General features: G+C 35.4%; 1 protein-coding gene across 1 annotated transcript; it reads right to left on the minus strand.

Annotated features, from left to right (window-relative positions):
* Nucleotides 1–1,837: 1,837 nt before the first annotated feature.
* On the minus strand, nt 1,838–4,407 carry LOC125400850 (olfactory receptor 7G2-like). The gene is made up of 2 exons (XM_048434991.3): nt 3,085–4,407; nt 1,838–1,868 (listed from the first exon to the last, which is right to left on the minus strand). The coding sequence occupies exons 1-2, from the start codon at nt 3,990–3,992 to the stop codon at nt 1,838–1,840; spliced, it is 939 nt and encodes a 312-aa protein (XP_048290948.2). The 5' UTR covers nt 3,993–4,407.
* Between the last annotated feature and the right edge of the window lie 10,800 nt (nt 4,408–15,207).

A 15,207-nucleotide genomic window follows, 5' to 3' on the forward strand; every position in this document is an offset into this window, starting at 1 on the left:
TTTTGCATGCAAATGGATGGACATAGAAAACGCTTTACTGAGTGAGGTAACCCAGACCCAAAAAGAGGAACATGGTATGTATTCACTCATATTTGGATTCTAACCGTAATTAAAGGTCTTTGAGCTTATTATTTGTGATCCTGGAGAAGCTAAATAAGAAGGTGAACCTGAAGAAAATCATGTACTTATCCTCCTGGTGATTGGAAGTAGACAAGAGTGCCAGGCAACCTCGGGTGCATGGCAGGGTTGAGGGGATTGTTGGAAGGGGAGAAGGTTAGAGAGACGGCAGTAGGGGAGGAATTGGGAAAGTTCGGGGAATTGGGATGGGGGGAGGGAGGAAGGATGGATATGGGATCAGGGAAGTATATATCTCAACTAAGGGTGTCATTTTAGGGTTTACAAGAGACTTGATTATAAATGGGATCCCAGGTCCAAGGAGAGATCCGCAGATTGTTCTCTGGACAGAGGAGAGGGTGTCTGAACTGGCCTTGGCCCATAACCATACTGATGAATATTTTACATATCACCATAGAACCTTCATCTGGCGATGGATGGAGATAGAGACAGAGACCCACAGCGGAACACTGGACTTAACTCCCTTGGTCCAAACGAGAAGCAGAAGAAAAGAGAACATGAGCAAAGAAGGCAAGACCAGAGGGAACCTTCACCCGTTGATGGATGGAAATTGAGACAGAGACCCACATTGGAGCACTGGACTGAGCCCCCAAGGTCTAAATGAGGAGCAGAAGGAGGGAGAACATGAACAAGAAAGGCAGCACCGTGAGGAGTGAGTTCACCCACTGATATAAGGGGACTGATCAATGAGAGTTCACCAAGGCCAATTGGACTGGGACTGAACAAGCACGTGATCCAACCAGATTCTCTGAATGTGGCCGGATTTTCTGAATGTGGCTGGCTCGGAGTCTTTCTGACAAGCCATTGACAATGACACTGGGACTTGTTTCCTCTGCATATACTGGATTTTTGGAATCCAGTCTGTTTGGATGCTCACCTTCCTGAACCTGGAGGGAGGGGGGAGGATCTTGGACTTCCCACAGGGCAGGAAACCCTGACTGCTCTTAGGGATGGAGAGGGAGGAGGAGAGGGAGTGGGGGGAGTGGGAGGATGTTGGGAGGAGGGGCGGAAATGTAAACTTTCATAAATTAATAAACTTTTATTAAAAAAATTAAAAGGTGATAAATAAGACACCAAAAAACAGAATGGATAAAGAAAATGTAGTACATTTAAACAATGGAGTACTGCACAGCAGCAAAAAATAATGACATCTTGAATTTTGCAGGAAAATGGATGGAGCTAGAAAACATTATTTTGAGTGAAGCAACACCGATACAGAAAGACAATTATCACATATACTCACGCATAAGTGGTTTTTAAACATAAAGCAAAGAAAAACAGCCTACAAATCACAACCCTCAAACACTTAGACAACAATGAGGATACTAAGAGAAACTACATGGGAAGTAGAAAAAGACAAGATCTCCTGAGTAAATTTGGAGCATGTGGGGAGGGTTGAGGGTGGGAGGGAAAAGGCAGGGAGGGAAGCAGAGAGAAAAATGTAGAGCTCAATCAAAATTAAAAAAGTAAATAATACTCAAAACTGGGAATTTGTTAACTATGCTTTGTGTGAGTTAAAAAAGTAAACTGTTGGGAAGAATTGTACAGGTATACATTAAGGATGGATACCAACTGTAAAAATGTCTCTGATGTTACTTCTGAAGAGATATAAGCAAAAATAAGAAAAACTGATCACACTAATCCAAAGAGATCAATCAAATTCCTTTAACCTCTCTATAACTGCAAATAATGTTAAGTGTATTTATACCCACACATATAATCTGAGAAAAATTCTTTGCTACGAGCAAATATTAATGTTTTGAGTGATGTTGACAATAATAACATTGTAGAAGATAATTCCCAAGTGATTAGGATAAGTACTTGTCAATCGATGTCTAGAACTCAAATAATAGCAGGAATTTTTTTTTTTTGTCCGTGTGTGCTTGTGTGTGTCTGCCTTCATAAAAATTGCAATAATGGACTTAGGGCAAATGCTATAGGACTTTGATGGGTAAATGGGAAAATGCTTCTATTCCCCCCAGTAGTTTACTAAGAGCAGACATAAAAATAATTTCATAGACGTGTAGCTTGCTGAATCGAAAATTTATTCAAGAACATGAGTGAATTAAATATAGCTTAAAAACCATAAAGACTATTAGGGTGTTGCTAACAATCCACATCCTAGAATCTCTCTGTCCATCATCTTAAATACATCAAGAGATAATTCTTTCCCCAGGTACTTTCCCACAACTATAACATTTGGGAAGAGTTTTTTGAATGTTGTCACTTTTAGAGTTTCCTCAAACTTTTAACTCTTGTTAGTTTGCTGAGTATTAGGGACACTATGTTTTTGATGAAAGAGCTATAGAAGAAGAGGGTGCTCAGAGTGCTGCCTCTGACATCCTATAAGTATGGGATATCCTCAAATTCTAAAACTATTAAGGAACTGAGCAAAACATAAAATGTTAATGGCTATCTCATACATTAATGATAACTATGTCTGAAATTATGGATTAAAAATTTCAGAGGTACATGTAATAAATATTTTTCCTCATTATTTTAGAATGGAGGCCTTTTCTTTGAGAACCACTGGCATAGTTATAATGGAAATAGAAAATTGCATAATGTTTTAAGACACCAGTATAAAGTAATTATTTGGATTTGGGGTTTTAAAGTAATTAAACCAAGTAGACAGGAAGCTAGCATCCCTCACAAAGGCATACATTATGAGGACCTAGTAATTACTTAATGGATCATAGTATCTTGTTAATCTGAACCAAAGTAGGTCTTATTATGGGTCTCAATTAATCTGGCCTGAAATCACATTGACTCTAGATTTTATTTGTGTTATTACAAAATTTTAAACCTTTTCTCTCACATCCAAATGACACATATTTTCCTTTTAAGACAAGTCTATACATCTTCATTTAACTGGAACCATTGCAACACTTTCTGCTTCAGTGTAGTAGCACACAAAATTATAGAAATTAAATGAATCTAGTGATGAACTTCCTCAAGGCTCCCTTGATTTCTTTGCTTCTCAAACTGTAAATGAAAGGATTCAGCATTTGAGGGACCACGCTGTACATCATGGATGCTATTACATTGCTGCTGGAAGAGTTAGAAACGGAAGAACTCATGTACACACCTAAACCAGTCCCATAGAATAAAGATACCACTGAAAGATGAGACCCACAGGTGGAAAAAGCTTTATGTCTTCCACCAACTGACGGTATCTTCAGAATAGAGGACACAATTTGAAAATAAGAGAAAATAATTCCAGAGAGGGGGATAACTGAAAATACAATAGTTGCAGTATAAATTATGATTATATTGATAAATGTATCAGAGCAGGCAAGCTTGGTGACCTGACCAAGTTCACAGAAGAAGTTGGGGATATCTTGTTCTGTGCAAAATGACAGTGGCAAAACCAGAAGGGTGTGGATCAGTGCATTTATAGTGCTGATGAGCAGGGAAAGTATGACTAGCAAGATGCATGATAAAGGGTTCATAATAATTGTGTATCTCAGAGGTTGACAAATGGCCACATAGCGGTCATAAGCCATTACAGTGAGGAGACAACTTTCTAAAACACAAAATATCAATATAAAGCACACCTGGGACAGGCAACCCACATAAGTGATGCTCTGGTCATGTGCTTGGATGTTCAACAGCAACTTTGGGACTGTCGTTGTGCTTGCACAGATATCAGTGAAAGATAGATTACACAGGAAGAAGTACATGGGAGTGTGCAGGTGGGAGTCTATGCTTACAGCCAGGATAATGAGTAGGTTTCCCATGATGGTGATGAGGTACATGAGCAGGAACACGTTGAAGATGAGGGGCTGCAGTTCAGGGACATATGTTAGTCCCATGAGAAAAAATTCTGAAATACATGTTTGATTTTCAGGTTCCATATATATGCTGAATATTGACAAAAATGTGCAATGAAAATATGAGATTAACTTTTTGAAGTGAATATCAACATAACATTAGTATGAGACAGATATAAACATAATTTTAATATTTCACTCACTATTAATGAGCTCCAAGTTCATGAAAAGTAATGTATCTTTAAATAATTTCTCCCACTGAAGCCTTGAGAGATGACTCCTAGATTAAAAGTACTTCTTTCCCTTACATAGGACTAGAGTTAGTTTCCCAGTACCATTTTTTTTGAAAGCTCACAATTCCCTGTGTCTCCAGCTCTGTTAACTGATGAACTCTTCTGCCTTACATAAGGTACACACTCACAAGTGGCTCATGCACATTGATACAAGCACATGAAAATTAAAAAATGCTCTTATTCAGTTTTCTCCCTCTAAAGTTTTAGAGCTAGTATATAGAAAACAAAACCTTTTTGAGCTATAAGATGAATTATAAAGATACTTATGGTTTTTCTCTAAAATCTTTCCCCATTTTCTTATATATTTAACTACTAATACCTACTCTGCCTATTGCACAACAAGATACTTGCAAATAATGCAACAAATGACAAGATTACATTGAATATTAAAGCAGGAATTCTTTCTTTCAAAACCACCCAAGCCTTCAAGACAAATGACAGGTGACAGTGAATGTATCAAACTCAAAATTAAAAGCAATGGCCAGACATTTTGACTGCAGAACCATCTCCTGTGCCTATTGAATTACAGTTGAATTGCCTCACATTTCAGATGCATTTATGAGGTGATGGCACCACAAATGTGCAAAGGAAAAACCCAATCTCTGGTCTTCTGTGTTGTAAGTTGAGTCTCTGAACATTCCCCACTTATATTTTCAGACAGTAAATAATTTTCCTCCCTAAATTATTCAGATATATCACAATATTTTCTCATTTTAATAGTAATCTTCAAACTTAGTATTAAACTTTCCTTCATTTTCAGGTATCTCAAATTATTCTTATTAATATAGTTAAATATAAAGGATTGTTTCAGGTGTGTTTGAGCTAAGAGTAGTAAATATTGCCTATAATCTCCAAGTTCATATGTGTCATCATTGAAATCTAAGGCTAAATTATTTAGCAATTAATTTTAAGGGAAGTTTAGGAACCACAGTGGTTGATGATGTTCATTTGTCTTAATGCATCTGCATGCATTAATGAAAAGCTGAGTGTATCATTAGATATAATAGGGTTACAATGGAAAAATATGAAAATAATCTAAAAATGATATACCAAGTTCTTGTTAAAATATTTGTAATTTCTTGCAAAAAAGGTGTACAGATCATACAGATGTAGACAGTTTGATATAAGAGAAGAATGTCTATAATTCAATGATTTCTTTCTCACAATGAATAGGAAAGTAGGCATGGTAGCGATAATCATTTGCTATAATAATCATTTCATGCATTTTGCATTTATAAGACATAAATGTTATAAATTATGTTAATGATGTACATCATGAATTGATTTAAGGACTTATATTAATGCCATAAATTTTCATCAGCTAAAACTGAATGGGAAACCTGTATATTACTCTTGAGATAATATTCAGTTCATAACGTTTTCTTGTTCAACCATCATATTGTATGTCTTAGATTTATTCAACATTTATATATACATTTATACTGGAATTTTAGAAATGACTTAATGGAAAATCTTCAGTGATGAAAAACAAAAATGACAAAGGTTCTCAACATCCTGCTGAGCATATAAAATCATTAACTGATATTGCATATGTCAGTGTGTGTGTACATATGTATTTATATGATTATTTACCATTTGCTATGAGGAAGAGCACATAACTGATTCCTTTGGCCCCAAAGAAGTGATAAATTAATGCAGATGAGACAATAAAAAAGAGAACATTTCTAACATGATGAATGCTAATCTTGTTTGCCTCATTTCAACAGTACTAATACTGGTTATGTCGAGAAGTAATGAAAGAAGCATGACCAATAGTTACAGTATTTATTCATCCTAGACATATGATACCTTATACAGTGATAATCTGATTTAAATAATACTTAATTAGTTTTGTACTATAAGTAAATTTTATGTGTTAACCTAAGAAGCATGTTGTGTGAAAAAGACTACATCATGAAAAAATTTTAAGCATTTTTTGAATATGTAAACATTAATGTATTTTACTGTGAATTATGCTGATGTAATAGGAAACAAATAAATGATGCAAGATTGGCTACATGAGAATAAACAATGAAACACACCCTTCCCAGTTATTACTTCATTTACTTTTCAAATGCAGCAAATAATAATTAAAGTTCCACCACTCACATAACACAGAAATTCCTGCTTTTCTAGGGAAAATAACCACACTACCATAATGTGTACCATTCTATCATAGCATTCCATTTAACAGTATTATTTTAAATTGTTTATGCGAATTATCTTGAAATTAAAACATGTGTGCTTATAAAAGTTGACCATATGCATTTTATTTATATTGTCTTTTTCATTGATGTTTCTAAAATTAGTAATAATATGTGCACTACCCCTTTATAAGTTTTAATCAATACCTCATTCCAATATGCAATCACAATACACAGATTACTTTCCTTAAGTGACATGTTATATCCCTTCTTCCTTTTATTTATAAATGTGTGTTTAATGTAGATAAATGTATAAAATATCTTGTTGAATTCAAGATAAAATTAATTTGCAATGTTAAGATGAATAAAGGAAAATAGTAAAGGAGTAAATTTTATACTTATTATTTAATTATTTTACAAAGATAAGAAATATGACACAATGTCTTCACTGGCTTACTGTGTGTAGAAGCAGGTTATTATCATGTGTTTCAGTTACCAGGGTTAAGTACTGGCCTAGCTTTCCTACCTAGTCTTTCTGATCTCCAACTAATGAATTTGAGCAAGACACACAGAATGTAGTGAAGAAGACAAAGTATTGTGGCAGAATATGAGACATTCTCAAGGGATAGTGGGAAATGCTTACAGAAATCATGTCAATGTAAATTTTAGATAGTCCCTTTACCATTTCTTAGTGTTGATGAAACAAATCTGTGCATGGTATTTCTATACTCAGATAATTGATAGATGCTTTTGGATTAATCTTGAAAGAAGGCAGCAATGCTTATCTTTGTTGGTGACCAGAAGGTGACCTCATAGATAGAAACATGATGTTTCTGTTTAAAATGTTAAGTCTTTCCCAAGGGGGAGAGATTTGGCCCAGAACCCATATTTTTTAAAATCAACATACAAAATACATTTTCTGTTATTTGAATGTTCTTATTAAATGGTAGAGATCCACTGTTCATGACCTTTAGGCCTGTTAGGATCAGAACATATTACCAAAATGCTGTTGTTAATCACACTCTCTGGGATCTTTCTGTTTACAATAGTTAATACTGACTTGGAAGATTTAAGATGCTGCTTTATATATATATATATATATATATATATATATCTGTCTTCCTTCCTAGTTAACAAACCTGCTAATTGACAGAAATACCTCTCTGTCTTATGATGCATCTAAGATAAGAAATGAAAATTAAATATGGACTCTCAGTCAAGGGTTGAACATACCCCAAATTTATATTTATTGCCTAATTTTTAATATTAATTTTGGATATGTTTTCTTGAAAAAATAAATCAGAATGAGCCAAGTTATGGTATTCTGGTCCAATATGACTTGTACCTTGCTGAAAGAAAAGATGGGGAATATATGAACACATGCATGTATTCACACACACACACACACACACACATAGACACAGATGGAATAATAGCTACATTAAAGAACAAGGAAGGATAGGCATCTCCAAGTTTCAGGAGGTGAAAGGAATCTAAGTCATTTTAATTTATGAGTAATTCAAGATCCACAGTAGAGCAACTTTATTATTTTAAGCCATGAAAATTTTGCTACTTTTTGAGAGAAACCTAATAAACTAACTTTCTCCAACTCCCTGTCATCTATCACCACAACTTAAGAAAATATCTAAATTTTATCAGACTCTCATTAGAGTTGTCTGCTCATAACTGAATAGACAATGTTCTTGTAGATAGTATTATATAAGTAGTATGAGAGATATGTGAATGTTGATATAAATAAGTGCAGAAATGTTAAAGGAGAAATCCAACAATGACAATAGAAGTAAAACTCTTATTTTTCATAATATTTTTTGCGTCCCTTCATCTCTTTTCAGGATTGAATTCTAAACACATGCTCTCATGTTCAAAGTACTTAGTAAGGTATTATGAAGTACCTACTTCCTTACTGATATTGATACTCAGATATTCACCTGGATCTTGTACTAAATCAGTATTTCAGTACTCAGTGGGCTCCTGGAAAAGCTTGATCTTCTTCGGTTGAAAGTTCTGGTATTTCTTTCTAACATACAAAGTACATAAAGGAGGTGATCACAAGCTGGCTCTGACAGTGTAGTGTAGGTTTCTCAGGTACTCAATATCCAAGGGTCACCATTAGAGCCTCTATTTTACTATAATTCTAATCCCAGTAGAGCAAGCCTTAATGATAGTGTGTATAGATGTGTGGAATTCAACATGCATGATTTGCTGACCCCTGAGAATAAGAATTATACACCCAGTCTTCTGTACTGTTCAATTTTATTAACATTTCCAAAGCTTTGTACCATTAGTGTTGCAAGAACTATCATTTTGTTTTTAATATTTTATGTAGTAAGTTCAAATCAATTTTTTGATTGATGTTGTTATTTTTATTAAGCTAATGCCTTCTCTATTATATCTATATGTGTATATATATATATAAGCTAATGCCTTCTCTAATATATATGTATATATATATATATGTGTGTGTGTGTACACACACACACACACACACACACACACACACATATAGTGCATTCTGGCTACTATCCTACCATTCTTTCTTATTTTCCTTATATTGCTTTGAAGTCCCTGCTCCCCCAATCACTTTGCTGGACTCATTATTTTTTTGCTTTTGTTATATGACATATTTAATTTAATTACAGCATCCAAGTGATAATAAGATGGGATTTATCATTTGAAGACTGTTGAGGTAGCAGTGGGCATACAACTGAAGGTATTAATTCTATCTTTTCTTGAATCTACCCATAAGAAAATGTCTGTCAGTCATGGATAAGATTTTCCTAGTCCTTCCTCAATTCACTGCTGGCTGTTGAAATGTCTGTTCTTCTTCAGTTCCATTGTAATAAAGTGTAATTACTGGGCGTTCATGATTAAAATGACATTTATCAACCAGAATATGATATTTTGCAGTTCCTGTGTTACCTATCTTCTTTCTCCTACAGTATTTTTCCCATCTTCCTCAAAGTTTTCTACAACTTAGAGGGTAAGGTATAATCATCTTATCTGGGTCAGAAAACTTAGCTGTTACTTATTTCTTTTTGGACACAAGTCTCTGAGTTCACTGGAAATAGAAACTTCTTTCATTGAGGCTGAAAGTTATATGTGTGGTAAACACACACAGAGACATACACACAGACTTACACACACACACACAAACACATACATAAAAACAAACACACAAATAATATGCCATTTAATGCTTTGTTACTTTCATTAAGTAGTAAAGTTAACTCCTCCAATTATTTTTAAGTCACCAAATATTTGCTAAATTTTAAGAGAAACTCAGAAAATTAATTTTGTCCAAATCCTCCTCTACTAGCCCAACAACGGAAGAAAATATCTTAATGATATGAGACAGTCAGTATAGTTGAGGAATGGCCAATTTCTGGTCATAACTGAATAGACACTGTTCTAGACCTTGGCCCGGAGCCTTACATGCTTTTGAAAAGGATTGAAGTAAAAGGTATGAATACTTTCCTATGTTATTTCCCTCAAATCTAATTGCTAAATTGCTATACCCAATAACATTTGTGCCATGATCACATGAGTGAGTATATATTGCCTAATATGTAGATACTGTACTTCAAAGAGTTTACAGATAGGTAAGACCCCTGATGCTTTTTCTTCACACGAATCTCTGGCCTGTTTATCATCTTCTAGCATTTTATAAATATTAGATGACAAGAAGACTTACATATTGTTTTCTGTCTGATTTCTCCACATCATTTAACAACACTGTGTACTGTTTCAGCAATAGGATCATACTATATAATTCTGGTTGAAAAATCAAGAAGAATGGCACCAACATAAATTATCCTCTAGGCTTCAAGAGTCTTCATGACCAAAAACTCATATTTTTATCATTGAGATTTTTTTAAAATAAGAGATAACTCTGAGAAGGATTTTTCCTAACCCTACAAGGCATGTTTTTAGTTTCTTTAAGCTTGGTTTCAAAATTGTAGGTTTAGCTATGACTTTATATAATGCCCTTGTTTGTTTAACCTTGCTCCTCTTTTCTCATCTTCCCTCTTCTTTCAACTCTTCTCCATGTAAACTTTTCCACCACCAGTATTCCCAGCCTTTGCTATTGTATTTTTTTCTTTCCCTAAGTTGTAACACTTTCCAGTTTGCTCCAATGAAGATTTCTCTTCTTTAGAAAATGTTAAATGTGTACATAATCTTGAGGATGAGCTTGTTAAGTCCTGTAACCTTTATAGCTTTAATACCCATTTAAAATTTATCTTTGAGAGGTAATAGCTACAAAACAGCATGACACTAGATAGTTTAGCTAAAGCATGTGTCAACATGGGAGATTTTCATCTTCTGAAACCACTGAGAGACAGGTTAATGATGTTGGAGTCCACTCTGTGTGATGTGATTACCATTAATAAATAAAGAAACTGCCTTGGCCTATTGATAGGGCAGAACTTAGGTAAGCCAGGAAAATTGGACTGAATGCTGGGAAGAAGCAGGCAGAGTCAGGGGGATGCCATGAATCTGCAACGAGAGGAAGACGTTCTGAAACTTTGTTGGTAGGCCATGACCTCATGGTGATATACATATGTATAAATACATACAGTTGGGTTAAATTAAGATGTAGGAGTAGCCAATAAGAAAATAAGAAGCTAGAGCTAATGGGCCAAGCAGTGATTTAAATAATATGGTTTCTGTGTGATTATATCAGTTCTGAGTGACCAGAATGAACAAGTGGTTCCATGCAACAGATTAATGCATGGAATTAATATAGCAAGTTTACATAGAGTGTGACAATTTGTTCATGTTGGAAGTTATAGATTCATAAATACTGATGTACTTGCAATAGACAAAATTGTCTTTATATATAACAGTGATAATTTCTTCTTACTTGGGAACTAACTATTTTTACTAATGCAGTGTTCATACTATAAAACCAACCCAATTCTCGAAATTAGAAGGAAAAATACTAGGTAGAGTGAAGGCTAACTTGCCTTACAAAGATACACATTTGTAGGAACTCAGAGTTATATATTAACTCTATATATCATATATTAACTATATATATTAACTATAAATTTTAATTTAGTTGTATTGTAATTTAGTCTGCTTATGAATTGCAAGCCATATAGACCACACCATGTAATTAAACTGAATAGAGCTACAATATGATACTAATCAAGCAGGAAAATTTCCTTTCAAATCTAAATGTAACACATTCCTCTCTTCTGATACAGATACTTTAATATTTTTTATTTAGAGAAAAATATAAATAAATAAATAATTTTTAAAAAGCTACCTATATGTAGCTTTTTAAACATCATGCATCTGTATCCAAAGTGAATAAGATAAAACTTTTAAGTTACATTTTAAATAAGTTGAAAAATTCATGGCACTCAAGGATATGATGTGAAAGAAAGTATTTCATTGACAAGATGACTCTATATTTACTTGCTCCCCCATTCCTAAAACTGTATATAAAGGGATTCAGAATTTGAGTGACATGATTTTCCATCATAGAAACTATACATTTTTAGTTGAAGTGTTAGAAACTGTGGTTTATATTACAACAACTTCTGTCTAATACAATAATTATACCACTGATAGGTATGATACTTATGTGGAAAATGCTTTACAACTTACCCTGACTGATAATAATCTAAAACCAGAGAAGATAATTAAGATATAAGAAATATAATGCCAATCGGAGGGGTGAGTTTGCTTCTGCCTGTGGCAGGGTCCTGGTGAGGAGGAGCTCGGGCTTTCTCCGACCCCATAGACTCCCAGGTCACCCTGCAGTGCTGGCTCCCCCCTCATGCCTGCCATCCCAGCTTCCATCCAGGTACGAATTCCCATATTTCTCCCTTCCCCCCTGGGGCCATAAAATTTCCCCAGCTCAGCTGCCTTGCGAGCTGGGCCTGGGCTGTAGGCGCATCCCAGCAGGAGGCAGTTCCTGGGTCTTAAAGGCCTCCCTGAGGACAGGTGGACCAGGTGTCAGCTCAGCGACATTCCTGACCAGCAGGGGCCCTGACTTCTAGCAGAGGGCCATTGGAGGGGTGAGTTTGCTTCGGCCTGTGGCAGGGTCCTGGTGAGGAGGAGCTCGGGCTTTCTCCGACCCCATAGACTCCCAGGTCACCCTGCAGTGCTGGCTCTCCCCTCCCCCTGCCATCCCAGGTTCCATCCAGGTACAAATTCCTATATTTCGCCCTTCCCCCTGGGGCCATAAAATTTTCCCAGCTCAGCTGCCTTGCTAGCTGGGCCTGCGCTGTAAGCCCATCCCGGAAAGAGGGAGTGCCTGTGCTTCAATAGCCTGCCTGAGGAAAAGTGGGAATTCTGTCAGTGAAGTCCCTGCCCAAGAAGAGAACCTGACCCGGTACCAGAAGTTCCAATAGAGAGCATTTGAAGTAAGAGATGGGCAGATGCCAAGGCAAGACCTCATCCAACAATCTGAAAAACAACATGAAAACACCAGATCCCAAGGACCCTACAATAGAAGGACTTGAATACCTTAACCCAGAAGAAGTGGAAAAAAGTGTCATTATGAAAGCAATAGAGTCCCTTAAACAGGATATGAATAACTCCCTTAAAGAATTGGATGAGAAATATAACAAAAAGTTTGAAGAAATAAGTAAATCCGTGAATGATACCCTGAGAAATCAAGAAAAAACAATCAAACAGGTAAAGGAAACAGTTTAAGAGTTGAAAACTGAAATGGAGGCAATGAAGAAAACACAAACCAAGAACCAGCTGGATATGGAAAACCTAGGTAAACGAACGGAGACTACAGAATCAAGGATAACCAATAGAATACAAGAGATAGAAGAACGAATCTCAGATTCTGAAGATACCATAGAGAAAATAAATGCTCTGGTCAAAGAAAACAGCAAATCCAACAAATTCTCTTCACAAAACATTCAGGAAATCTGGGACACAATAAAAAAAACAAATCTAAGAATAATAGGGATTGAAGAAGGAGAAGAAATACAGATCAAAGGCCCAGAAAATATATTCAACAAAATTATAGAAGAAAACTTTCCCAATCTAAAGAACGATATTCCTATGAAGGTTCAAGAAGCATACAGAACACCGAATAGACTGGATCAAAAAAAAAATCCCCTCGCCATATAATAATCAAAACACAAAACATACAGATTAAAGAAAGAATATTAAGAACTACAAAGGAAAAAGGTCAAGTAACTTATAAAGGTAAACCTATCAGGCTTACACCGGACTTCTCTATGGAAACCATGAAAGCCAGAAGATCCTGGATAGAGGTACTGCAGAAACTAAGAGACCATGGATGCAAACCCAGACTACTATACCCAGCCAAGCTATCGTTCACTATTAACGGAGAAAAGAAAATATTCCAGGATAAAAATAAATTTAAACAATTTGTAACCACAAATCCAGCCTTACAGAAAGTAATAGAAGGAAAATCAAACCCAAGGAATCCAACATTGCCATCACTGCCTCCAATAACCCAGACATTTAGCGACCCTTCACAACCACAACTCAAAGAAGAGAAACACACAAACTCTACTACATTCACACAAAATAAAATAATAACCGGAATCAACAACCACTGGTCATTAATATCACTTAATATTAATGGACTCAATTCACCTATAAAAAGGCACAGACTAAGAGATTGGATACGAAAACAGGATCCAACATTCTGCTGTTTACAAGAAACACACCTCAACCACAAAGATAGACATCTACTCAGAGTAAAGGGTTGGGAAAAGGTTTTCCAAGCAAATGGACCTAAGAAACAAGCGGGCGTGGACATTCTAATGTCTAACAAAACTGACTTCAAACTAAAATCAATCAGAAGAGATGGAGATGGACATTTTATACTCATAACAGGAACAATTCATCAGGAGGAAGTCTCAATCCTGAATATCTGTGCCCCTAATATAAAAACACCCACTTATGTAAAAGAAAAACTTTTAGAACTCAAGGCAGTCATCAAACCACACACACTAATAGTAGGAGACTTCAACACACCTCTCTCACCAATGGACAGGTCAATCAAACAGAAACTCAACAGAGAAATAAGAGAATTACTAGAGGTAATGAATCAAATGGACTTAACAGATATCTATAGAACATTCCACCCAAAAAGGAAAGAATATACCTTCTTCTCTGCAGCTCATGGAACCTTCTCGAAAATTGACCACATACTCAGTAACAAAGCAAACTTTCATAGATACAAAAAAATATTAGTAACCACCTTTGTCTTGTCAGACCACCATGGAATAAAGTTAGAATTCAATAACAATTCTAACACCAGAAAGCCTAAAAACGTGTGGAAGTTGAACAGTCAACTACTGAATCATCCCTAGGTCAAGGAAGAAATAAAGAAAGAAGTTAAAGTCTTCCTTGAATTTAATGAAAATAAAGACACAACATAGTGAAATCTATGGGACACAATGAAAGCAGTGCGAAGAGGAAAGTTCACAGCACTAAGTGCCCAATTAAAGAAAACAGAGAAAGCACATATTGGAGACTTAACAGCGCACCTGAAAACTCTGGAAAAAAAGAAGCAGACTCTCCCAGGAGGAGTAGAAGATTGGAATTAATCAAACCGAGGGCTGAAATCAACAAAATAGAAACACAGAAAACAATCCAAAACTCAACAAAACAAAAAGTTGGTTCTTTGAGAAAATCAACAATATTGACAAACCCCTAGCCAAACTAATCAAACGGCAGAGAGAGAACACTCAAATTAATAAGATCAGAAATGAAAAGGAAAAATTTTTCATAGAGGAAATTCAGAGAATCATTAGATCATACTACGAAAGTTTATATGCCACAAAGTTGGAAAATGTATGAGAAATGGATTGGTTTTTAGATAAATACCATTTACCA

This window comes from Myodes glareolus, chromosome 4, assembly GCF_982192425.1.
Source record: "Myodes glareolus chromosome 4, mMyoGla1.1, whole genome shotgun sequence".
In the NCBI taxonomy this organism is placed as follows: Eukaryota; Metazoa; Chordata; class Mammalia; order Rodentia; family Cricetidae; genus Myodes; species Myodes glareolus.

Coding starts and splice junctions, on each gene's coding strand:
- LOC125400850 (XM_048434991.3), bottom strand. CDS start 3,992: ATGGAACCTGAAAATCAAACATGTATTTCAGAATTTTTTCTCATGGGA. Junction 1,869..3,084: donor ATCAAGGGAGCCTTGAGGAA/GTTCATCACTAG, acceptor CTCGTAGCAAAG/AATTTTTCTCAGATTATATG.